The following is a 25,076-nucleotide window of genomic DNA, read 5'->3' as shown; positions in this document are numbered from 1 at the left end:
TGTGTGTGCCTGGGGGGGGGGGGGGGGTGCATGCATGCCGCTGCGCGCGGGTGGGTGGCTGTGCACGTGCTCCGGAGATCCCCGAGACTACAAAGCGGGATGCACGTAACTGTGCACAGGGGAGGGGTCCCATTGGAGTCCATGGGGCTAGCGGGCTGCTCGTTGTTAAGCGTCTCCGTAAGCCCTTGCAACGACCTGTGTTAGGCTCGGCCTTTGTGGGAGACGTCGCCGTCTACTGGTGTGCGGGGGTGACCCTCTGTTGGCGGGGTACGTTGGGCACGCTCGGTGGGCGAATGTGGAGGTGTGAGGTGTGTGGGTGTGTTTTTGTGCAAGCGTGTTTTTGCGTGTGGTGCCCCCTGGCCCCCGCTCTGTGAATGTGCCCGGTGTCTGCGGCCCGTGAGCGAGCGCATGGGGGCGGGAGGCGAAGCCCCCCAGTACTGGGCTGTGGTCACGGGAGGATTATGCATGTGGACCCCGCAGTCCAGAATGGGTGTGAACGCGACGCTCTGCCGGTGAATGGGTGGGGGCGCCCCCTGCTGCGCCCAGTGTTGTTTGTGGTGCTCTCCACAGGCCGAATCTGTCTCTGGCCTCCTGGGCTGCTCCATAGGTGGCATCTTGCAGCGCGCCTGGTTCCCAGGGATGCGGCTGGTTTTAGTCCTGTTACCCGCATTCCACACACACACCTGGCGCCTCCCCGGTTTCCCTTTTGTTGCTGAAAATGATTTACTGCAGCTAGAACAGGAAGAGCCAGGCACATGCCAGGGCGCAAATCCCACAGCGTTTCCCGTCTCCTGCATAAAAGGTATCTTTTGTGTCCCTCCCTTGGGGTCCCGCTTGGGGGCTTTGTCAGGTGTGGGAGGGCATGGTCAGGGCCTCTGATTCTGTGACGGGGGTGCCTGTGGTGGATGACGTGGAGGGGGACCCTCGATGGGTGAGCGGCATGTTTGGTGAATCTTTGCGTGACGCCCTCTCGTGCGTGTGCACGTGTGTGCTGGGGAAGGTGCTGTGCCCTCTGATGGGGAATGAGTTTGCAGGGCACCCTCTCTCGGGTTGTTTGTGCCCAGGGAACATCCCAGTCTCGACGGCAGCAGAGACGGTTTATTCCAAAGCTGTTTAGCTCTAGGGACAATCCCCAGCGAATCGTTTCTGGGGTCTGGATGTGAGTTCTGAGCCTGGCAAACCTCGGGTGTTTGACAAGATGAGAGCTGTGGCTGGTGGTCCTGTGTCAGCACTTTCCCATGCACCGCAGGCTGGACAGCAGAGACAAGGGGGCCTCTAGGGCCCCCCATTTCTCATCCCTTTTTGCCCCCACCTCCAGGCCCTGTCTGTAGTCTCCTGGCCCTCCTGTCATTGGCCAACGGGGGTCAGAGAGTAACACACCAAGTGTGTGTGTGTTAATCTCCAGCAAGCCACCCTCCGTGGCTGTACCCAGAGCCCCTCCCTGCCCAGGGGTGTGCCAAACATTCACTGTCTCCACTTTCCCTCCAATCTAAAGGTTGTGGGGTCCAGTCCTGCACCAGGGCTTGGGTTCCCTGCAGAGCAGCACCAGGGCAGGCAGCTGGCACAGGTGCCAGCCTTTAGATGAGATGTTGCTCTGCTCTGCCAGTGGGTGTCTGGGGAGACAGTCGAGATCCCAGACACTGTCACGGCGGGCATCAAAGGCCAGGGTGTGTAAAGCCCCTGGGGACCACTTGGGTAGGCAGAGCCATGAGGTCAGGTCAGTTCTGTATGAGAAATCCAGACTCGAGTGATGATTTCCTGCTCCCCAGGCCTCCGTTAGTGCTGAGTCAGGCCATGGAGATGGCACAGGGCATTACCCAGGACCACAGCTTGTCAGGGCGTGGCCCTGTCAGCACCCACCAGTACAAGCAGCTCCGGCCTCAGTTTCCCATCCAAAGGGCCACGGTTTCTGGAAGGCAAAAACGACTGAATCCACTCGTCTCCACCAGCTCAGCGCTTGGAACAGGGCTATGTCCCAGCCCGGGGGAAGAAGCTGGTCGAGGCAAGCACCGAGAGGCTCCTTCAGTGCAAGGAGGGCTTGGCCTGGTGGCGGTGGCAGTGAGCAGGTCGCTGGTCCCCAAAACGCCTGCTCCTGGCCATAGAGGAGGGGGCTCTATAGCACCCCCTGGAGATGGGCCATGGAATTGCACTGGCACCCAGAGCAGGGTCAGGGCAGTGCTGCAGCAGGGAAGTCAGGGGAGTATGGACATGCCAGCTGGGCTGGAATCCAGCAACAGCCGCAATCCCAGGACATAGGAGCAGGAAAAGCCCACAGACAGTCCAGCCACCTAACACCTTCCACTGCACCCCCTCCCCAGCACAGGACTAATGGCTCCCATTCCCCTCTCCCATCGGGGGGCCACCGGTTTGCTGTCCCACCTCTTCCCCCTACCCCATTTACCTGCTTTTCATGGCTGCTTTCCGTTGCAAACTCTTGTCTCCCTGCTGAGGCTGTGGTGCCAGGAGGTGCAGCAGGCCCTGCCCGCATCCTCCTTCTGGGGCTGCTGGAGAGACACAGATGCTCAGTGCTTTTACTGCCATGGGGATTCTCCCTGAGATCTGGAACTCGCCCTCCGCCAAGCCAGCCTGCTCACGGAGTGCAGAGACCCTGGCAGACATGGGCAGTGCCCAGCTTGAGACAGGGCCGAGCTCTGATGCTCAGGGCCTCTGCCCTGGGACTGCAGGTGGCTACTGGGAGGCCCTGACCATTTCCTTCAGAACAGAGCCTCCCCCCACCCTGGGCCATAGCCCTGAGAACTGGGAGCTTTGGAGGGTCTGCAGTGAGGGAGGATGGGGGCGTCAAAGGAGCAGAAAAGGGAAGGCAGTGCAGCCTAGCGGTTAGCAGGCTGGACAGGGGCTCAAGGGACCCAGGGTCTATTGCCAGCTCTGCCACTGACCTTCTGGGTGACCTTGGGCAAGTCGCTTCCCCTTTCTGTGCATTAGTTCCTCTTGCCACCCTTTGTCTCTTGAGGCTGTAAGCTTTTGGGGCAGGGACTGTGTCAGTCCAGTGCCCTGAGCTCAGCTGAGACCTCCAGGAGCTCTGGTAGTAACAACACAAAGGGAGGTGGTAAAGCCAGCCAGGATCACTTTGGAAATGCACAACCCCCCAGCAAGGAGAGGAGACAGGAGAGATTCCTTCTTGGCCCACACTGGGGCCTGACAGGGCCCTGGGCTCGGAGACTGCTGGTGCCAGGTGAGGAGTACGACACAGAGTGTTCCCGGGGCCTGAGTCCTAGCTGCACAGGGGAGCACATCCCAAGAGTCACCACTTACCACAGCCTGGGCGAGCAGGTGGTCTCCGAGGAGCGTCCCCTGGGGTGTCTGGCCAGAGGGCCTCCTGCCCATCGCAGGGAGGAGGTTAGCCGGGAAGCTTCGGGGGCCTGCAGGGAATCTGGGCATCAGAGCCCTCCAGGTCCCCTCACGCTCCAACATGCTCAGCCCCCGGCACCTGCCATGCTGTGGGGCCCGCCGGCTGAGCCCTGCCAACCAATCTGAAAGGCAGAGCAGTGGCAGGCAGGGGTGACCTCTCCCCGAGGGCATGTCTTCCCTTGTGCATTCAGCGTTAAACCCAGCTCCATGCCTGCAGCCATCCCGCTGCTGTGGGCAGAGAACTCTCGTGGGTGCCATTGCAGGGTGGAGGCTGACGTTTCCCTTGTGAGACATGCCCAGGGGCACTGCTGTCTTCTGAGGACTCCGGTGCTGCTCCTCGGCGGGCAGGAGCCGGCTACAGCCCTGGCCAGTCCTGCCCTGGGACGAGAGCGGACACAGCAAAGCCGCGGTCATTCTGTTAGCCGCTTTGGGGCAGAGCCACAACTGGTGTGAAGTGTCATAGCACCATTAGCTTGCAGGGGGGGGCGGGGGGGCGGGGTGCAGGCAGAACTTTGCATCTCAGGGCACTAGTTCAAGGCCTTTGTGTTGTTTGATTTGCAGGCAATGCCTGGGCATTAGCAGGCCAGCGAGTGCACTGAGCTTCTCTGGAGGCCTCGGCTGGCTTGGTTTGCCCAGCACCCAGCCCCACCCGCCGCTCCAAAGAGAGCCCTTGGCATTGGAGCCAGCTCCAGAGCTGGGCCCACGCTGGGGGCAGCCGAGAGGCCCGTGCTGCCGTGGGTGTCCTGGGGGGAGCTCCTGCTGACTGAGCCGGGGGCTGGGAACAGCATGCTGCAGTCACATGCCGAGGGCTGCGTCAGCTCCAGGGTGTGCCGGGGGCACCAAGCTCCAGGGTGTACCGGGGGACTGGCTCCAGGGCAGGAGTGCAAAAGTTTATTGCATGCCTAAGGCTGAGCACAACCTAGCCCTCGGTTCCTAGCTGCCTCCCTGCCCCCCACCCCGCCCCCCGTGCTGTGTGGCTCTGGCTCCCGTGCAGGCCAGGGAGCTGCCCGGCGAAGGAGAGCAGGGGCAGGGGGAAGTCGCTCGGCGTGGAGGGCACTCACCTTGTTTGTGGCTTTGGCCTCTGCAGCCCCCGGAGCTGTTGGCTCCCCAATGGAGCCCTGAGCTGCGGATGCCCCAAGCTCTCCAGGACAGGGGGGAGCCCGTAGCTCGGCCTCTGCTGGCCTGAGGCTGCCGGTCTGGGTTTCCTCCGCTCTAGGGAGCGACTGAGCTGAAGGGACATGGGCACAGCACGCAGACCGGGTGAGCCCTGCCTAGCCGGGTGCCCGAGAGGGAGGACTGTTGCCAGCTGTTTGAGAGACAAGAAGGAGACACCAGGAAGGCCCTGTGCGGGGCGTATTTGAAAGGGGTTTTACCTCCTGCGATTTCTCTGCCCTGGTGTGGTGCCCGGGGGGCTGCTGGGACTAGCTGGGGCAGGGCCTGGTGGCCCCCTGTGGACTGCAGAGAATTTTTTGCCGCCTGTGATTCCATATGAGCCCTCCCGCGCATGGCACAGATGTTGTCTGGCCGACCCCTCGCAGCAGGCTGGCCTGCGGTCCCTCCGGGCTGGGCTCGCTCACTAACCAGTGTCAGTAGCTCCAGCAGCCTGGGAAGCGTGAGCCCATTTCCCAGGGGAGGGAGACACTGAACTCCAGCCCCTCCCTGCATGGCAAGGGGGCTGGGGGAGGAGTTATTTCTGTGCCACTCGCTGTCAGCTAATGTCAGTAGTGCTGCTGGGGCTTTTCCCTAGGTCACCTGCACAGACACTCACATTCAAATATGCACAGGGATGAACCCACACGCATGCACACCACTCGCCTGTACACACACATTGTACACACACGCACCCACACACGCACAGGGATGCACCCACACACATGCACACCACTCGCCTGTACACACACATTGTACACACACACACGCACAGGGATGCACCCACACGCATGCACACCACTCGCCTGTATACACACATTGTACACACACGCACCCACACACGCACAGGGATGCACCCACACACATGCACACCACTCGCCTGTACACACACATTGTACACACACACACGCACAGGGATGCACCCCCACGCATGCACACCACTCGCCTGTATACACACATTGTACACACACGTACCCACACACGCACAGGGATGCACCCACACACGTGCACACCACTCACCTGTACACACACATTGTACACACACGCACCCACACACGCACAGGGATGCACCCACACACATGCACACCACTTACCTGTACACACACATTGTACACACACACGCACAGGGATGCACCCACACGCATGCACACCACTCGCCTGTATACACACATTGTACACACACACACACACACGCACAGGGATGCACCCACACGCATGCACACCACTCGCCCGTATACACACATTGTACACACACGCACCCACACATGCACAGGGATGCACCCACACGCATGCACACCACTCGCCTGTATACACACATTGTACACACGCACCCACACACGCACAGGGATGCACCCACACGCACACCACTCGCCTGTACACACATTGTACACACACACACCCACACACGCACAGGGATGTACCCACACACATGCACACCACTCACCTGTACACACATTGTACACACACACACACACGCACGCACAGGGATGCACCCACACGCATGCACACCACTCGCCCGTATACACACACACACACACGCACAGGGATGAACCCACACGCATGCACACCACTCACCTGTACACACATTGTACACACACGCACCCACACACGCACAGGGATGCACCCACACGCATGCACACCACTCGCCTGTACACACACATTGTACACACGCACCCACACACATGCACACCACTCGCCTGTACACACATTGTACACACACACACCCACCACGCACGGGGATGCACCCACACACATGCACACCACTTGCCTGTACACACACATTGTACACACACGCACCCACACACGCACAGGGATGCATCCACACACATGCACACCACTCGCCTGTACACACATTGTACACACACACACACACAGGGATGCACCCACACACATGCACACCACTCGCCCGTATACACACATTGTACACACGCACAGGGATGCACATGTACTCGGTGTTACGCTGAGAGGTCCTGGTGACTACATTGATCTCAGAGACGGGGGGTGACGCACCGGTCAGGTAACTCAGGCTGAGCTGACCAGAAGCCCCCACCCAGGAGAAGAGGGGGATGCGCCCCTGCCCAGGAGTTGGGCTGAGTGAGGGGCGGGGGGGCTGGCTGTCTTTGTGTGAAGGAAGGCTGAACACCCAGAAACTGTGAAGAGGCAGAACAGAGAGCAGGGCAGAGGCAAAGGGGAGGGAGGCCAAGCAGCAGCTGGTAAGCACAGGGTGACCTGGAGAGAGAGAGCGAGAGCTTTAGGGTCTGGTGGCTAAAGAGGCTGCTAAGACACTGCTCCTTTTGTTCTGGGTTCCCCCTGTGTCTGGAGAAGCAGGGCCTTGTGCCTTCCTTGTCACCGTTCATCAGAGAAGTACCCGCCTGGCACCAATTTCTGCTCCCCGGGAAGAGGCCCAGGCCCCCACACGTTGACTAGCTGCTTGGGCTGAAAGAGGGGCAATGTTGCCCACCCCTGCATGCATGCCCGGAGAAGAGCACACATGCAAACACACACACACACGCACAGCAATGCGTGCAGATGCCCACTGGTGCACAGGGATACACACTGAGGGTTGCATGCACACACACATGGGGGGTGCCCCCTGCAGCTGGCCAGATATTGCTGGTACCTCTGGGAAGAGCCGTCTGCTCAGCGCCCCAGGTTCGGCTGAGCTGTTCTCCCCACTGGGCTGAAGTGCAGTTTGCCTGGGGAGGCTCTTTGCATCCGGCGCCCGCTGCTTTGGGTGCCCAGCGTCCCTGGGAAGTGGGGCAGCCTGGTGAGAAGGGAGGCACAAAGGAGGGGTTGGCCTGTCGAGTGGGGGTTTTCTGTTCATCCTGTTTACACAAGGGAGCTAGGAAAGGTCTCACTCCGCTCCCTGGCCCTGGGGGATTCAGCAGTGATCCCACAGCAGTCACTGGAGGCATCGGGAGAGAGCGGCGTCTCGCCCCAGGGGCTGAGCATGCTCTGGTTTCCCTGGGACCCAAATCCTGCATGGCTGTGTGCTCGTGTCTCTCAGTGAGGCCGGGGTGAACTAGGCCTCTGGCAGCTGGCCAGCAGCCAGAACGGTCCCCCCCATGACAAGAAGCCAAGCTGCCCCAGGACTCTCGTCTCTCTGCCCTGGCACCAGCAAGTCTTAACGCTGTCTGTGCCGAGCGGGCCTTCCTGGCTGGGCATGTCCCTGAACTGGCCTTGGGTCTCGGGGCCAGGGCTTTGGAGGATGGAGCAGAACCCCAGGGATGGTTAATGGACAAGTGTCAGACACCAGCTGCTTATGCCCCAAAGTCCCCTTCCCCACCGGCCACCTGAGCCAAGCCCCCACCCCTGCTGCTTCCAGCGTTGCATCAGGCCTGTGGGGTCTCAGGTTCCTGGCCTGACCTGTTCCCACTGTGTGTGTGTGTGGAGGGGTGCGGGGGGTGCTGCCCATACCCACCTTGGAGGGGCCGGCAGCTCGAGTCTCCTGGCTTCGCTGTCTGCAGCAGGACAGGGAAGGGTCTCTCCTGGGGGAGGAAGCATGGCAGCTCTCTTAGCGCCGGGCTGTAAAACCACCTCAGGTGGGATGGGGACAGAGATTCAACTAACCCCAGGGGCATGTAAGGGCAGAGCGAAGGGGGCACAGGTGCTGATGCTCTGCCCTCCAGCCATGGCATGGGGTGTGATCCTCCAGCCATGCTCGGCTCTGACCCTGGAACTGGCAGCAGGCTCCCATGGTCTATGCCCTCTTGGTGGTGCTCAGAGGATCCCCTCATGTCTCTCGTCTGCCCCATCTCCTCCCCTGGTTCCCACCTGCTGATCCCCATGGAAGAGATCCCAGCCAGAGCACCTGCAGTAGCTGCCCAGCCCCAAGCCGTACCTGGGCGTGCCAGGGCGTTTTGCGCTGCTCTTAATCTCCCAGGGTTTACTGGCCCTTCTGCTCAGCAGGAGAGGGGCTCTCGGGGGCCTGGCAGGGGAAGGTTTGAAAGACTCCCCTGTGTTGCCTCTGCCCCTTCCTGGCTCCTGATGGAATTCCGGAGTCTCGCTGGGAGTGGAGGCTGTGGCAGGCTGCCCACTCCCTGAGGAGGGATAATGGCACCAGAGGGAGCAGGCAACACACAAGAACTCCTTCAAATCCAGGCTCAGGGAACAGTGCTGGAGAACTTCGCTTCAGTCTAGACCAACCAGCTCTGGAAAGGTGTGGGCTCAGCTTGGCTGGCGGGCAAGCCAAGTTTGGGTGTAGGAAAGAGGGGCCGAGGGGGTGGCACTGTGGAGGCTGCGGTGAACCTGGCCGGGTAGGGCCGGGTCTTGGCACAGGCAGGGGCAGAGTCATAGTGGTAGTGCTGAGTAGGGGGCCGAGGGGGGTGGAGATGGAGGTGGTGATGCCAAGAGAGCTAAAAGGGCACCAGGGTGGTGGTGGGTCTAGCCAAGGCAGGGGTGTTTTCAGGGTGACAGTGTTGGGGATAACAGGGGCCCGCCCAAGGGGCACCATGTGGCTGTGACAGCGAGATCTCACCTGCTGACATCGCTGTACTCGTCCCTGGGTGTGCGTTTGGTGACTGGCCGGCTGACACAGCGACCCGCGCTGGTGAGGGCACTGACGGTGCAGGTGTAGGCCGTGTTGGCCCTGAGCCTGCGGGCCATGTAGGAGCGTGCCGTGCCCAGGTACACCACTTCCCCATTCAGGCACAGCTCATAGTTAAAGAAGCGTCCCAGGGGTGCTTTGGGCACGTCCCACGTCACAAAGATCTCACTGCGCCCCAGCACTAGAAGGGTTAACCCCTCCGGGGCATGGCCCCTCAGGGACATGGTCTTGGTGAGCAGCGTGGCCTTCCCTCCCTGGACTTTGCTGGTGCATGCGCAGACGCTGACCCGGTAGCTCGTGGAAGGGGCCAAGCCTCCCACAACACAGCTGAGTTCTGGGGTGGAGCCCACCAGGGCCTCCCCTCTGTACACTGTGTAGTGTTTGATGGGGCCGTTAGGCTCGGCCGGAGGGGCCCAGCTCAATTTTAACTGGGTGGCCGTGCGACCTGTCACGTGGAAGTCCAAGGGGCAACTGGGCACTGGCTCTTCTCTGGTCAGCACCGTAGCATCGCTGTACGGCCCCCGGTCGCCCCTCGCCTCAAGGCAGAGCTGAAAGTGGTATTCCTGGCGTGGCACGCTGCCTGCGAAGGCATAGCTGAGCGCTGGCCCCCGGTACAGCAGGGCATCCCCATCATAGAGCCTGCAGACACAGCAGGAGATAACAGAACCACTTAGCAGAAGTGAACGTGGTGTCTTCTCAGGTCAGCCAAGGCTAGACCCAAAGACATGCTAGCCCAGCAGACAGAGGGCCAGATTCTGCTCTTAGCCACACCGGTCGGGGTAGCTCTATGGGCTTCAGAGAGTTACTGTGGATTTACACCAGTGTGACCAAGAGCCAGATCTGGCACAAAGGATCCATCCTTTATGGCAGTGGGCCACAATCAACCGTGATGGGAACGGGAGTGGACAGTGACGGCCGGGGCATGGTTCTGGTCTCAGTGGCATGGGTGTAAATCAGGAGTAACTCTGCTGAGGTCAGTGAGAGGAGAACCAGGCTTTCAGTGTAAATGGGTTGTAAATAGCACAGGAGGCAAAGCGGTACAACTTGCACCCCACTGGAGACCATGGAGTCAGGGGGTCACATTCAGTTGTATAACCCAAGTGTGACATTACACTCCATATTCTTTGCGAAAATATGCTTATGATATGGATGTGACATAACTGAGATATACTTCATGCAAGATGACTCATGTAAGATATCATTGGAAAGGTTATGATTTACTGAATTTGTATGCATGTATCATTTCTGCATCTAAAGTTAGGAATATGGACTATGTAACAATTACAACTGGGTGTGTATTAGGAAGACGCCCACCAGATGAGCCATGTGGAAGAAACAAGATTGAAGATACTAATCTCTCTCCCTCCTGGGAGGCGTCCTGGGACGTAACTGTGACACTACTAGGTCAGGTGGTCTTGTCACCTGATCCAAAACATTGTCTTGGTCTTCTTGTAACTTTCCACTAAAAGGGAAGGTGGGTCACGTTTGGGAAATAAAGGATTCCTGCCTTATGTAAATCTTATTTAAGGGTGAGGAGAAAGGCAAATGACACTCTCCTCCGTCGCTTACCCAAGAATCATAGAATATCAGGGTTGGAAGAGACCTCAGGAGGTCATCTAGTCCAACCCCCTGCTCAAAGCAGGACCAATCCCCAATTTTTGCCCCAGATCCCTAGATGGTTGTGAACTCATAACCCTGGGTTTAGCAGGCCAATGCTCAAACCACTGAGCTATTCCTCCCCCCATGAAGGAAGACTGCTGAAAGTATCTGGAGGAACAAAGGCCCTAACCTGAAGGGAAGGGCACGGGAGAGTCCAGACTGAGACGGAGGCCAGTCTGTAAGAAGAAATGACTGGAACTCTGAGCTACAGAAACTCTGCATCCTGCCTAATTCAACATTTAGGGGGAGAAATTACATTCTGTAACCTGTTTCTTTAGTGAATCAAGCTTAGTTTGCATGGTTTGATTTTATTTGCTCAGTAATCTCCTTTGCTCTGTTTGTTATCTCTTATACTTACTTAATAGCTACTCTTTCTAGTTAATAAACTTGTTTTCTGTTTATTCTGAAACCCAGTTTATGCAATTCATAATGGGGGGGGGGGGCAGGTAAGAGGCTGTACATACCTTCCACCACATTGAGGAAGGAGGTGGATTTCGTAATATACCTTTGGTTCTGCACTCCAAGAGAGGTGGACACCTGAGTGTTGGGGCAAGTCCCATAAGCTGATTCTTCCCAGAGCTGATCTCAGTGTCTGCGTCATTCTGCAGTTGGGGGTGGCCCTTCCTGTGTGGGTGCTAGAGGAGGCTTAAGAGCCTGGCTCAACAAGACAGGTTAAAGGGGGCTCAGGCTGGCAGAACAGGTGGGCTCAGTGGATTTAAGCACATCAGGTGGCATCTTAAAGGGGGGGGGGCAACAAGTCACACCAAGCATCACTCCATTGAAGTCTTACTAGTGTAAACCCAATGGAAGCGCCAAATCAGGCCCATAGACCCGGCAGAATAAGTTACCCTAGATCTACAGAGCCACACCTGACAACAGGTCTTGTCTCTAGGGGGTTGTGTAGAGGACAGCCCTAGGGTCATGGTGAGCTCCCCTCCTTCCCATTACACTTTTTATCCCTGCACCCAAGGTCAAAGTCACCCCGCTCTGCTCAGTGCATTCCTAGAGGATGCTGGACTCTCATGCTATCACCTGTAATTGATCTCAAGGCTGCTCTGAGGCCTGAAACTTTCCCAGGTCACCTGGATGGAACCAGAATCCAGAACTTTGGCTTCCGGGGGTGGGGGTTTCGGGAGGCGCCAGAGCTTGGCCAGGGTGCCAGTCACTTCCTCTAGCAGCTCTTGTCCTGCTGTCTCTGAGGCAGCCACTTCCTGTGGAGAGAAAATGCTGCCTTCACTGATACGGGCAGCACCTTGCACCAGTGTGGACAGGTTTCAGAGTAACAGCCGTGTTAGTCTGTATTCGAAAAAAGAAAAGGAGTACTTGTGGCACACACAAGTAGAGCTGGACACAAAATGGAAGGATTCCATAGAAATTTTTTTTTTAACAGAAATTTCAATACCAAAATATTTTGATTTGGAAATGATGCAGTATTGCCTCATGGGAGTTATACTTCAGGAACCTCATACTTTCATTCTCCTCTACAGGCTGAGCTCATTGATCAGACTACATCTCCCATGATGCAACAAGGTCCCCTACTTGGAAGGGGGTGATGCATTATGGGAGTCCCTTGCTGAGGGGCATTATGGGAGATGCAGTGCAGGCAGGGAGTCCAGCCTATTGAGGAGAATAGAAATGTGAGGCAACTGAACTGCAAGTCCCATCAGGCCTTGTGACAGTCTTTCCAAATAAAAATATTTTAGGTTTCTTAATAAAAAATCAGAATTCTCCAGGAAAAGGAGCCACTTCTTACAAGACAATTTTGTTTAGTAGAAAACCCAATTTTCTGTCAAAAAAGAGTTTTGATGGAAAATGTTTGACTGGCCCCGCCTCCCTCCCCCTCCCACAAACTTCCAGGACTTGACTGAAGGAATAGAACTTGGAGGGGAGTTCAAGGGGGTTGTCAGCAGGCATGGGGGAGGGGCAGTATTGTTTGTGTTTGGACAGCACCTAGCACATTCAGGGTACTCTGGTAAACAAGGGATTCATATTAAGAATTGTTTGATGATACAGTGGGACAGATCTGACCTTGGTGTAAATCTGAAGTGACTCCAGGGACTTGATTCTTATCTCTGTTTCCCCGGTGTAATCTGGAGTAACTCCAGCCAAGTCAATATAGTGACAGTGCTGAGATCTGAAACTGGTGCTCTTGATTTTATCGCTAAGATCAGAATGTGGCCCAGCCTGAGCAGCTGCCCCCTATCGGATGGTAGCAGTGTACCTGCAGAAGGTGTTCCAGGTCTGGGTGCTCTCTGAGTTTCATCACCCCCCTGGGCTGGCTGGCGAGCACATGCAAGGTCCTAGAAAACACGAATGGCTGCTGTTATGGGTCGTGTCCAGCGGGGGGCAGGGGCCAGCCCCATAGATCTGGTGGACAAGCGAAGAGAGAGGGCTCAGCTATGGGCCGAGCCAAAGAATAAACCCCAGAACGGAGAAGGACCATTCACCCTGCGCCCACAGGTCACTCAGGGAGGCGCTGCAGGCTCCAGTGGACGAAATGGGGGAGGCTCACATAAGCGATGGGTGAGTGAGGGCTGAGCGATGCCCCCATCCACCAGCTGGATTCCAGCCTCCCAGTGCCTGGGCCATGGTGCGCTGAAATCAGCTCCCATGGCCTTGCTTGTGTGAGTCCTGTGTCATGGGCTCCCATTGGCTTTGTGTGTGAGCTCTGTGCCAGGCACTCCCAGTGCCCTCTTGTGAGCTCTGCGCCAGGCGCTCCCAGTGCCCTCTTGTGAGCTCTGCCCCAGGCGCTCCCAGTGCCCTCTTGTGAGCTCTATGCCACAGCTTTGTCCTGCCCCTGCCATTTCTAAGTGATGAGTTCAGACGTCCCTCCGCCCTGCTCTCCTGGGCACCCCTTACAGTGTGCGGGGAAGCGTCACCCACATGGCAGCAAACCAGGAGGACTCCTGCTCCTCGGCGCAAAGCAGGTGGCCCAGCGTATCCAGAGCCCGGGGGAAGGCAGGGCTCTGCAGCACGTGGTCATGCCCCTCCTTGTTGGCAGCCAGGCAGCTGAGAGCAAAGCAGGCGTTCCGGCTCCCTCCTGCCTCCGCGCTGGCCATCATGGACACCAGGGCATGGATCTGGAAAGGAAACGCCTCACCTAGTGCCTGGTCCTCGGGCAGCGGCTGCTGGGGGCTGTACCCGCCCCTTCCCATGGCTGCCCCTGCGTTGGGTTCCCAGTGGTTGTCCCCTGGACAGCGTGAGCACGGCTGCCTCGTCGTCTCCTAATGTCCAGGGGGGCTGGGCCGGGCCAGAGTGGAGCAGTGCCCAGAACAAACCCAGGCTGCCACTGAAAATGAGTGATGGGGAAAGTGCTGTTTGCTTGTGCCCAGAGCAGGAAGCTGCAGGGCAACCTGCCCCCTTGATACTCTGCTGCTGTGCCCAGCCGGAGCCGGCCTGGAAGGGGGGCGCTAGCTAACCTCACGCAGTCCGGCCGGAGACTGCCAGCCAGCAAAGCCGGTTTCCTCAGCAGATTTGGGGGTGGAGGCGCATCTCCACTTCCCCCCACCCAATGCATGACCAAAGGGCAAGGGCACGAGGGGAACCACTACTGACCTGGGGCTTCCCAGCAGTTCAGAGGGGAGAGGCTCCCATTCCCAGTCCCCTGTGCTGTGCCCCGGGGGCAGGACCCTGTAACCGCTCTGCATGCTGCTCTCTCAGGTCAAGGGCCACGGACACGGACACTGGGCCTGGGCCCTTACTTTCAGGATAAGTGGCACCCGTGCTGTCCCTACTGAATGTGTGTGAGCTGGAAATGCCCCATGCAGAGCCTCTGGGGCCGCATGGGGAAACCCTCCCAAATCTTCTTGTTGGAAACAATCCCCCTTTCAGAGCATGTGTTGTATAGGCCGAGTTGTCCAGTGGTTAGAACAGGGGCTGGGCATCCTGAGCTCTGACACTGACTCTCTGGGTGACCTTGGATGCAGCACTCCCCTGCTCTGTGCCTCAGTTTCCCCAGCTGTAACACAGGGCTAATGATACTACCCCACCTCACCTGGAGTTGTGGGGCTAAGGAATGCCTGTGAAGTGCTCTGAAATCCTCCAGGGAAGGGCACTGGGGATAAGCAGGGGTTATTGTTATACTGGCTGCAGACCAGCCTGGTGCTGCTGGGGAAGCCAAGTCTGGTGCAGAGCTTGGGCTGTGGATTTGGGAGGGACACTGAATGCCCTGTTACTCTCTGGGGCCCCTTCTGGTTGATTTAAGGAGCAGCTCTGAAGGGCTGCAGAGGGGAGGATCCCTGGGACTCCAAGTCCATCCCCTGCTGCTGCTAGGGTTGCCAACTTTCTAATGGCACAAAACCAAACAACCCTGCCCCGCCCCTTCCCTGAGGCCCCGCCCCTTCACCTGCCCCTTCTCTGAGGCCCCACCCCCGCTCGCTCCATCCCCCCTTTCTCCGTTGCTCCCTCTCCCCCACCCTCACTCACTTTCACCAGGCTGGGGCAGGGGGTTGGGGTGGGGGTGGGGGTAAGGGCTCCGGCTGGGGGTGCAGGCTCTGGGGTGGGGCAAGAGATGAGGGATGTGGGGTGCAGGAGGGGGCTCAGGTCTGGGGCAGGAGGTTGGGGTCTTGGGACCTGCAGGGTGAGGGCTCCGCCAGGGGGTTGGGGTGCAGGAGGGGACTCTGGGCTGGGACGGAGTTGGATGTGGGAGGGGGTTTGGGGTGTGGGGTTCCGGAAGCGCTTATCGCGGCTCCCAGGAAGTGCCAGCCAGATCCCTGCAGCCCCATGGTGCATGGGCGGCCCGGGAGGCTGCGCGCGCTGCCCTCGAGCCTGCAGGTGCTGTCCCCGCAGCTCCCATTGGTCGCAGTTCCTGGCCAATGGGAGCTGCGGAGCTGGCACTAGGGGCAAGGGCAGCACGCGGAGTCTCCCTGGCCGCCCATGTGCCTAGGGGCTGCAAGGACTGGTGGCCACTTCTGGGAGCCGCACGGAGCTAGGGCAGGCAGGGAGCCTGCCTTCGCCCTGGGCCCCCGCTGCGCTGCCAGCTGGACTTTCAACGGCCGACCGGAGCCGCCAGGGTCCCTTTTCGACCGGGCGTTCCAGTCAAAAACCGGACGCCGGGCAACCCTAGCTGCTGCCCTTCCCTGCGAGATGCTGGGTCTGTCCTGCGAAGAGCAGAGGTGGCTGCTATCAGTGTGACGGACAGGTGTCAACCGTGCCCCTTGCTCCTGTGGTGGCATCTCTGTGTTGTTTCTACCATGGACAGGGCTTGTGATAGGGACTCTGGGCCTGCTCCTGGCCCCCCAGCATTCTTGACAATCCCCCCTCCCCTCCCCGGATGCTGGGGGAACAGGTCTCCCCTCCGCCAACCCCGCTTGCCTCTCCTCTTACCATGCTGGGGACTTCAGGGAGGGCAAAGAGCTGCCGCAGGCCGAGGTCCGTGTCACACAGGCGCCCCAGCGCGAAGGCAGCGTTCATGCTGCAGCCTGGAATCCCAGCAGGAAGAAACTCGTCAGGAGCCAGAGGCTCAGAAGTGCTGGGCTCTCATGCGGCCCCCAGGACCGTGGGGGGCGGGGGCAGGACAGTTCTGCTCTGCATGGTTGGGGGTCCCCAACAGGCTGCCTGGTGGAGAACTGGCTGCTTATGCCACTGGTGATGGGGGTGTGGCATGGAGTTCTGGGCCTGGGTTCCCCTACCTACTCCATCCAGGGGCTTTTGGAGGAGACAGTCTTAAGCCTAGGAGACCATGGGCTGATTAGCCCTGCTAGAGTCAAGGAACTTCTGACTCCCGGCCACCCTGAAGGGGCCAGAGACTACTGAGGACCTGACCAAGTCATAACAAAGACTTGACAAACGCCAAATTAGTGAAAAGAACAGGAGGACTTGTGGCACCTTAGAGACTAACAAATTTATTTGAGCATAAGCTTTCGTGAGCTACAGCTCACTTCAAATTAGTGGTGGTGACAAGGGACAAACCAGGTTGGTGTAGCGCCCCCTCTCACCACAAGGGGGTGCTAATAGACAAAGCCCCCCATATTACAGGGGGTGCTGTATTAGGGGGATTTTACCACTTCCTCTTCAGCCTGGAGCCAACACCGCGGTCAGGGGCAGGGCAACCGTCTAGGTCTGCTGCAGAAGATACTTCCTAGGCTCTGGCATTAACTTCCTGCCCAGGTCTCAATCAAGTGCAGGGTGGACCCGCTGCTTCTCCAGCCCCGGCCACTTCTCACTCCTCCCCTTACAAATCCCTGGGCCCGAGGGACCCGAGATGGGGAAATGTTGCCACGGGGCAACTGCTTTCTGCTTCTGCATGGGCAGGGACCAACCCGTGCAGAGAGGCGCGCCTGAGCCTGGAGTGAGCAGCTCAGACTTCTGGTTTCCGGCTGTCTTGGGGGTTTTGAGGAGTTGGAGCCTTTAAAACATATTCTGTAGCTCACGAAAGCTTATGCTCTAATAAATTGGTTAGTCTCTAAGGTGCCACAAGTCCTCCTTTTCTTTTTGCGAATACAGACTAACACGGCTGCTACTCTGAAATCTGAAAAACTGTATCTCAGCCAGGCAGATCCCAGAGACCCCAAGACAAACAGACAGACCCTCAGATAGTGCTACAGACAGATGGGACAGGTGGTGATAGAGAGAACGAGAGATCTTCTCCTTGTCTGTAGATTGTCCCCTTTCCTCCATGACGCTCCCCTGCTTTGGCCCATCCATAATATAGACTATCAAGGTTGGAAGGCACCTCAAGAGGTCATCTAGTCCAAACCCCTGCTCAAAAGCAGGGCCAATCCCCAATTTTTGCCCCAGATCCCTAAATTGCCCCCTCAAGGATTGAACTCACACCTGTGGGTTTAGCAGGCCAATGCTCAAACCACTGAGCTATCCCTTCCTCATTCAATCTGCTATGTTCTCATTGATCCTTTCTCCACCCCCTTTCTGGTCTCCCATGAGCCCTCCCAACCCCTACCTCCACCCCAGGCACCGAGCCCTGGCTCATCCCAACCCACCTGCTTCCTCTGCTCTCAGGGAGGCGATCAGCTGTCTCAGGAGGTGCTGGGAGTGAGGGTGTCCCAGCAGTTTCACGCGGCCCTCCTGGGAGCCAGCGATTCGGGCCAGCCCCAGGGCAGCGTTGCTTGCCGTGCCTTCGTCAGCTGAGGCCAGCAGCCCTCTGAGCTTCTCAACAATCTCGTCAGCTTTCTGGGCTTGGAGCAGCCATTGCCGGCTGGGACCTGTTTCCGCCTCGGGGAGAAAATGGGTGAAAAGATGGGAATCAGGGGAATACCTGATAGCCACAAATGGCAGGTCGGGGTGTGTGCACTCAGGAGGTGGGTGCGGGGGGAGGGGGGGAGGTTATCTGGGGCACAGCCTTCCCTTCCCTACTGCAGCTGTCATGAGCCTAATGGAGACAGCACTAGGCTAGGGCTTGGGGGACCTAGGTTTACTCCTGACTCTGCCACAGACTGTGACCTTGGGCAAGTCACTTCCTTGATCTGTGTCTCAGTTTTCCCTCTTGTACAATGGGGAGAATGATCCTGACCTCTTGCGTAAAGCGCTTTGAGATCTACAGATGAGAAGCGCCATGTAAGAGCTGGGTTTTATGAAAGCAGGAGGGAAGTGAATCCTGTGCACCAGGCTGTATGACTGCCCCTCACGGCTCTCCCTCTCTGAGTGCCAAGGTGCTGCCCCTGCCCTGTCTCCTGGAGCTCAGGCTGCTCTACAAGCCAGTGGTGAGATTGCAAAAGCCAGCCCTGTTCCCTGCAGGCTGGTGCAGCCCATGCCCCATGGGCATTAAAGTAGAGGTGGCTGGCACAGGTGAGGCCTTAGCCAGTCCAGCTGCTCTGGGAGGAGGGGCTGCCTGCACTAATCTCAGCCAGCTGAATCCCTGAATGGTCTGGGCATGGGACTGTTAATGGACGGGAGCCTCATGCAATGGGATGCTCCAAGGAGGGATTCCACCTACGCAAACCTTGGAGCCCCCTGGGATACACCTACTGCCTAGGGAAAGAGCGTTCCTTACCAGGGAGCCCAGGGTGCCTGCCGCATTCATCACAGCCTCTGGGTCGTCCCAGGTCAGCATGGCGCTCAGGCTATCCAGGAGATCCTCGGAGCCCGAGCCACCCCCTGCCAGTGCCACCAGGCGTGCCGCCCCGCTCTCATTCTCGGCGATGGTGCCCAGGATGTAGGCGACGTTGCTGCACAGCCTGGTACAGGAGAGAGCCAGTCAGGTCTTGGGGCTGTTTCATGTCCCACCCACCTGGCAGAGAGCCAGGGGTGCTGCGAGCCTGGAGCAGAGTGCTGGCAATGAGACCCTGGCACCAACGGCTCCTTGTGCAGCTGTGCTAGGGCTGGGGGCAACCTGGCCTGCCGCGGCAGTTGCAAGCTGCAGCCTGCCCCAAGCGCAGCAATTTGGGTTTGCAGGTTAGGGTTTTATTTGATCTGGTTGGAGGCTTTTAAGCAAATTGGCATATTTTAGGAACGTGTGTGCGTGTTATACCGCGTTCAGCCAAACTCAGCCCCCCTGGAGCCCTGCGCTGCCAGCCGGCACTGGGGGTGTTAGGCCCCAGCAGCCCCCTCTAGCTACAGTTCCCAACGTCCCCGAAGTGGTAAATCCGGCGTATTTTGGGTGCATTCCTTAGCTGGGCCTTGTGGAGTTAGAACTAGAGGCAGAAGCGCCAGGTGGTGATGAAAGGCGACAGACAGCACCAGGTTCGTAGGGAGTGTGAGTGAGTGTGTGTCTCTGTGTGTGTGTGTCTGTGTGGGCTGCAGAAGAACTGGACTGAAACTGAGCAACGCAGCTCAAAATCAGGGTGGAGGAGAGAGAAGGGCAGTTAGGGCCTGATCCTGCAGGGTGCCCTGGGTGGTGCTGAGCACCTGCAATTCCCATTCACTTTCGCTGGAGTGGGGTGCTGGCAGGAAGCGCTGAGCGACCGGTTGATGCTGGTTGCTGTGGAGTAGGGCAGGGAAACCCAGCCTGGAGGGTACAGTCGTGGTGCAGTGCTGAATGCCGGACTCCCCCGCGCTGAGTTACAGCCGTTACCATGGCTTGCTCCTGAACTTTGGACCTTCTGCAGCAGGCTTATGCGTTCCCAAAACTACAGGAAAGAGGTGCCAGGGCTCCAGCAAGAATGAGACCGTTCCTAGCCCAACATGGCACCCTCTGCACAGCCTACCCTCACATGCGCCATACAGATGAGCTCACGCCCGGCATGCAAACGTAGAATTGCCAGAGCGGCATGCCAGCATGAAAAGCTTGTTACCCTCACCCAGTGACTCCTAGCAGGGAAGGCAGGAGGGGGACAGGAAGCCCATCAGAACCATATACCCATCTCATCTGCCCACTTATCCTGAAGGATCCCAGCCGGCAGGAGTCTGCAGATTGTATAAACTATAGGGCAGCCCATCCAAACAGGGTGGAGGAAGGAGACAGGCAGTGACAGGAAGGGAAGGAGGAAGAGCAATGAAATTCTTCTACCTGTGAAGTTTCAGTACCTGACCATTTCTGGACCCTCCTTGGGAGGCAGGGACAGCTTCCTTAGACTGGCCAAACCGTGGGGCAGAGCTTGTCTGTCTTCTGGGTCTGTACAGCACCTAGCACTGGGGTGGGAGGGGTCTTGATCCATGAGTGGGGGTCCTAGTGCTACCGCAATACAAATACTGTACATAAATAATACTAAGCACTGGAGATCATGAGAAAGACCCATGTTTGGGAGAGCGGGGCACCTTCTTGGGGGGCAGGATCTGTGGAGGATTGGTGCAAATTCTTACCAGGTGCCTTCCGGGCACTCCTGCAGTACGGCAGTGCCCCAGTGCGGTGAGTGCAGCCCCTGCTCTGCAGACAGAGCCACCTCTGGCCACCGAACCAGGCAGGGTGCGTAGGCTTGTCTATACTACGGGGGCTTCAGTCGACCTAGCCGTGTCGATGCTGGAGGTCAAGTAGGCATAGCGACAGCACTCAGGACTGAGTGACATTTTTACCGCACACCAGGCCTGTATCGTGCAGCGTGATGGGCTGGCCCGTTTGGGAAAACATCCCCCTTCCACTGTAAAGACAGGCAGGAGCTGGGCTCCTCGTTCGTTACACCCCAGCAGTGCGCTCAGAACAGGGGTGGAGAGGATGCTGCTCAGGGACGAATAATGCCCAGAATCGCACGGGGATTTTAGCCTCAAAACAGTTTGATTTTTGCATGAATAAAACCCATATGGGGCCAAGTTGAGCTCTGTTGTAAGCGGGTGTAACCCACACTGTCTTCAGGGGGAGCTGCCCCTGCTTACGCCAGGGCTGCATTGGAGCCGGCGATGGGTTAGAAAGTAGCTATTTTGTCACTGCCTAAGCCACCTGGTAAATGGGGCAGGCTGCCCCACGTGGTACCTGGGTGCACTGCAAGAGCCCAATGGGATATGGCCCCGCTGCGCTCCAGCTCCCACACAGGCTGCTGCGGGGTCAGGCACGGAGATCAGAGGTCATTAGCCTCGGTGCCAGCACGGTGCCCAGCATTCCCATGCCTCCAGCCTGGAGTCATTATTCTGCCTGTCCCATGGCTGGCCTGGCCTCTGCAGAAATGGCCGGCAGCAGCCTCCAGGAAGGTGAAGGCCGCTAGGTTTAATGCCGTTACCTGACTGGCAGTGATCAGCCGTGAGGAGGGGGAGCTGAGAGCGTTTCCAGCCCGGCTGGGAAGAACAGAGCAGAAAGCTCAGGGAGAATCCAGCTAGTGCAGAGCCAGGCGCTGAGGGTGCCATCCTGCAAGGGCAGCAGCTGCGCCAAACAACTGAGCAGCGGGGTGCAAGGGAGACTAGGGTTCGACAGCTGTTTGGGGCTTTGCCATCGCAACTGCCTGGAGACTGAAACTCAGGCCAGGCCGTGGCTCCGAGAGGCCCAGCCCTAACCAAGTGGCTGGGGGCTGATCCCCTCTCGGTTTGAATGGCAGCGCCACACCCGGGAACAGTGCCTGCCAAACTCAGAGCCTCTTTGCCTTCCTTTGTAGCTGTGCACCGGGTGTAACAGCCTAACCCTAATGGGAGCCATTTATCTTCCCAGGGCCTGTTAAGGGTGTTGGCAACAACCCTGCAAGAGCAAATACCAGACCGGGAGGCGCCCATTGTCCAGTCTCTGTAGGACACAGGGTCTGGAGATTAGAGCACAGGAGAGTGAGGCCCAGATCCTAGGCTTCATTTAGGGGCTGATCCAAAGCTCAGGGAGATCAGGGGAAACTTTCCTTTGATTCCTATGGGTTTTGGGTGAGGGGCTCAAGCGTAGGCTTGACTGTGCTCAGTGAACAGGGCAATGGTTCAATGTCCTCTGTTTAACCGCTCACCCCTGTGTCTTCCACTCCACATCCTCTGTCCCACCCAGTGCAAGTACCAACATGCTCTCCACACACTGGCGGGTCTGTGGGTTTACTTTAAATTTACACTCCAGTAACTACACACGTCTGTGGAGAGCCAGTCCCCCTGCCTTATTCACTATGGACCCCATGCTGCTGGTAACGATGGTTAGTGTTTTCTTCTTAAAGCCCCAACTCCTGGAGTAGGTGAGACTGGCAACTGTCATGTGGTGGGGGGGAAAAGTCTGTTAGCGGTCGCAGAGAGGAGCTTGAAAACATAGCAAACCCCAGCAGGTCAATAAACAGAGCCCAACTGTATTATGTTTAAAGTCCCCTGGATTTAAAGCAATCTCATGAGCTGAATGAGGCAGAAGGCCTGCCGAAAATAGTATGGGCCCATCTGGTTAAAGACTGAACTGAAATGTAGACACAGCAGGGGCAGAGTTAAAGTCACCAGGACAAACTGATCCTCGGCATTTCCTGATGTTTTAGTGCTTCACTCTGCCACCTTCATCCCTTTATGGACTTTTTGTGGGTGGAATTTTCCTGTTTTATTTTTTAAAGGAAAATGATAAAACAATGAATTCCCATCACATGCTGGAGAGAATCATAGAACCATAGGGTTAGAAGGGACCGCAAGGGTCATCTAATCTAAACCCCACAGAGCCAAAGACCACTGTGTCCTGCACTGGATGGTCCCTCGGTCAGGGCATCTGAACTGCCCTGCCTCAGTCAATGCATCTATTCATAGACCGCATGGAATGAGGCAGGGTGGATCTGGCTGTGCCAGGCTAGGAGGGTCCAGTCTGGGTCCATCTCTAGTTAGAAGCAGCCGCCATAGAAGTGGATGGTGTGAGAGAGCAGGGGAGTCATAGATAAGCACACCACGTCACACGGGTATCCCCTCTAAGCCGTACAAGGGGAATAGTCCCACACTCACTCACCTCACTTCAGGAGCAGCCAGGAGTCTACAAAGAGCCCCCAGATACTCTTCACACTCAGCATCTCCCAAGAAAACCTCCAGCATGCCTTCTCTGTCCTTGTGAAGATCAGCCACTAGGCCTTGGACAGCCTGCAGCACCTGCTGGGGGTCTGGGGAAAGCAGCAGGGGGAAGGGGCTGCACATCTCAGCAGCGTCCTCAGTAGGAACCAGACCAGGAGCAAACTTCCCAAGAAGCCTCCTCCCTTCCGCCTGCCAGTATCTAGAGGAGCCACCAGAGATGTCTAGTCAGGCAGCTGCAAAGATTCATCCAGGCAGGTGGCTGAAAGGACAGAACTGCTACCAGGAGCTACAGTGATCTTCCTCCTTGGAAAAGACATGGGAGCAAACATGGCCAAGAGAGCGGTCACTCCCAACTCCTTTCTTCCAGATCTCGCTCCAGCTCACTGCAGTCTCCAAAGGAAAAGATAAACCTGCCCTGGCACCTCCGTTGGGTAGGAAACATCAAGCGGAGGTTCAGCAACCCCACAGCCACTTGCCCCCAGGTCTGTTCTTTCCCCTGCCCCTTCCCCCAGCTGTTTCTCTCTTTAGCACTAGGAGGGTCAGGAAGCAGCAGTCACAGAGTCACAAGCAGGAAAGGGAAAGTGCAAACCCAGGAGTTTGCTTCGTGTTAAGTTTTTCCTAGTGCCTTGCCTGCTCCTTGCTCCTTTCAGCCTGGCTCCCTGCAGCCAATGCCCACTGCCAGTGTGTGAACACATCTCATGGACTGTGGCATTCCGGGGGAGAGGGGCCTTTCAGATCGCAGAAGATTGATGCCCCATGCCGCCAATCAAAGGGAAGCCCTGCCTGGGGAGGGAAGGCCCTTAGCTACTCCAGTTAGTTACTGTAGTTGTCAGTTGCTTTGTTGTCATGCCACATTTAAAGGGGAATACCCCTGTAACAATGGGCACAAAACCACTGTAAACCAATTCTCGCCTGCAGATGGAAATATACATGAAGGAAATAATGTATAAAATGTTGCATCCAATGAAGTGAGCTGTAGCTCATGAAAGCTCATGCTCAAATAAATTGGTTAGTCTCTAAGGTGCCACAAGTCCTCCTTTTCTTTTTGCGAATACAGACTAACACGGCTGTTACTCTGAAACCTGTCAATGTATAAAGAGGAATCCAATATTTCCTGCTATAAAAGTCAACCTTCCCACTGAAAGCAGGAAAGAATTTTACATCACTGACAAAGAGAGCGAACAAAGGCCCCAATCCTGCAGTCGGAGCTGCACATCCACCAGATGCTTGTGCCCATGCAGAGTCAGGGATTAAAAATGATTTTCTCCCATGTGCCAGCTGTCAGATGTGCCTGTTGCCCTGTGCAGGTGAATTAGTGCTTGCTGGTGAGAAGGGAGAAGGCAGAGACCGGCAGGCTGCTTATCTTTTGAATGAGAAACTCCCATTTGGAACTAGTGATCCTGGTTTGTTTTGTTTCTGCACCTTGGTGGAGGGGCGGGGGGGGGGGGGGAGAAGGGGTGTGTGAATAGGATTGTGTGACCATTCCCCGCACCAGCAGGGAGAGATGAAATCTCCCCTGGGCACCCATGTATATCTGTTCATTCAGACAAAGATGAAATGGACGCCCTGCACCTTGGGTTGGCAGGTGCCCCCAGCATGTGCCAGGTGACTGGTGTTATGTTTCTCTTTGCACTGGTGGAAATAGCTTCACACAGCGCAGGCAGGAGAGAATCAGGACAGGAGCCTGTAACCTGAACAACAAGCGTCTTTCTTGTGTTACTAACAGTGTAACCCCCTGGGCAGAGTGTGGTGTGTCCCCGCTGGGCCCAGTCCCCGCAGCATGAGGCTGGGCCAGCTCCAGGCGCGGCTCTTTGGTTCAAGCTGGGACTCCGGAGGGATCAGACACGGGGGGAGGCAAAACATCGAAATCTCTCCCTGCGCCCTGCTGCCTGGCTCGCCTAGGCTCCCTGCGCCCTGGCTCTGCGCAGCCGGGCAGGTGCCCCACGCGGCATCTTGTCTCCTTGAAGCCAGCTGAGCTCCTGCTGGCTCAGATTAAGCACGTCCTGGCAAACCCTGGTTCAATCCAGAACGAAACCTGTTTCCATTCGGCACGAACAGCGGGAACCTGCCCGCGCCCCCTGGGGCCCGTAGCGCCCCC

The 25,076-nt window shown here is 57.5% G+C and overlaps 1 protein-coding gene across 1 annotated transcript; it reads right to left on the bottom strand.

The window, feature by feature from the left end:
* Nucleotides 1–76: 76 nt before the first annotated feature.
* LOC311532184 (uncharacterized protein) lies at nucleotides 77–23,664 on the bottom strand. Its single transcript, XM_084650436.1, has 13 exons — nucleotides 22,920–23,664; nucleotides 18,672–18,855; nucleotides 17,662–17,893; nucleotides 16,049–16,143; nucleotides 13,583–13,803; nucleotides 12,945–13,023; nucleotides 11,756–11,934; nucleotides 8,996–9,703; nucleotides 7,940–8,006; nucleotides 7,139–7,282; nucleotides 4,431–4,675; nucleotides 2,402–2,504; nucleotides 77–1,909 (listed from the first exon to the last, which is right to left on the bottom strand). The coding sequence occupies exons 1-13, from the start codon at nucleotides 23,099–23,101 to the stop codon at nucleotides 1,850–1,852; spliced, it is 2,499 nt and encodes an 832-aa protein (XP_084506562.1). The 5' UTR covers nucleotides 23,102–23,664; the 3' UTR covers nucleotides 77–1,849.
* Between the last annotated feature and the right edge of the window lie 1,412 nt (nucleotides 23,665–25,076).

The sequence above is a fragment of the Lepidochelys olivacea genome (genome assembly GCF_965140295.1).
Source record: "Lepidochelys olivacea isolate rLepOli2 genome assembly, chromosome: 16".
In the NCBI taxonomy this organism is placed as follows: Eukaryota; Metazoa; Chordata; order Testudines; family Cheloniidae; genus Lepidochelys; species Lepidochelys olivacea.
This window is presented reverse-complemented; position numbering and strand designations above follow the sequence as displayed.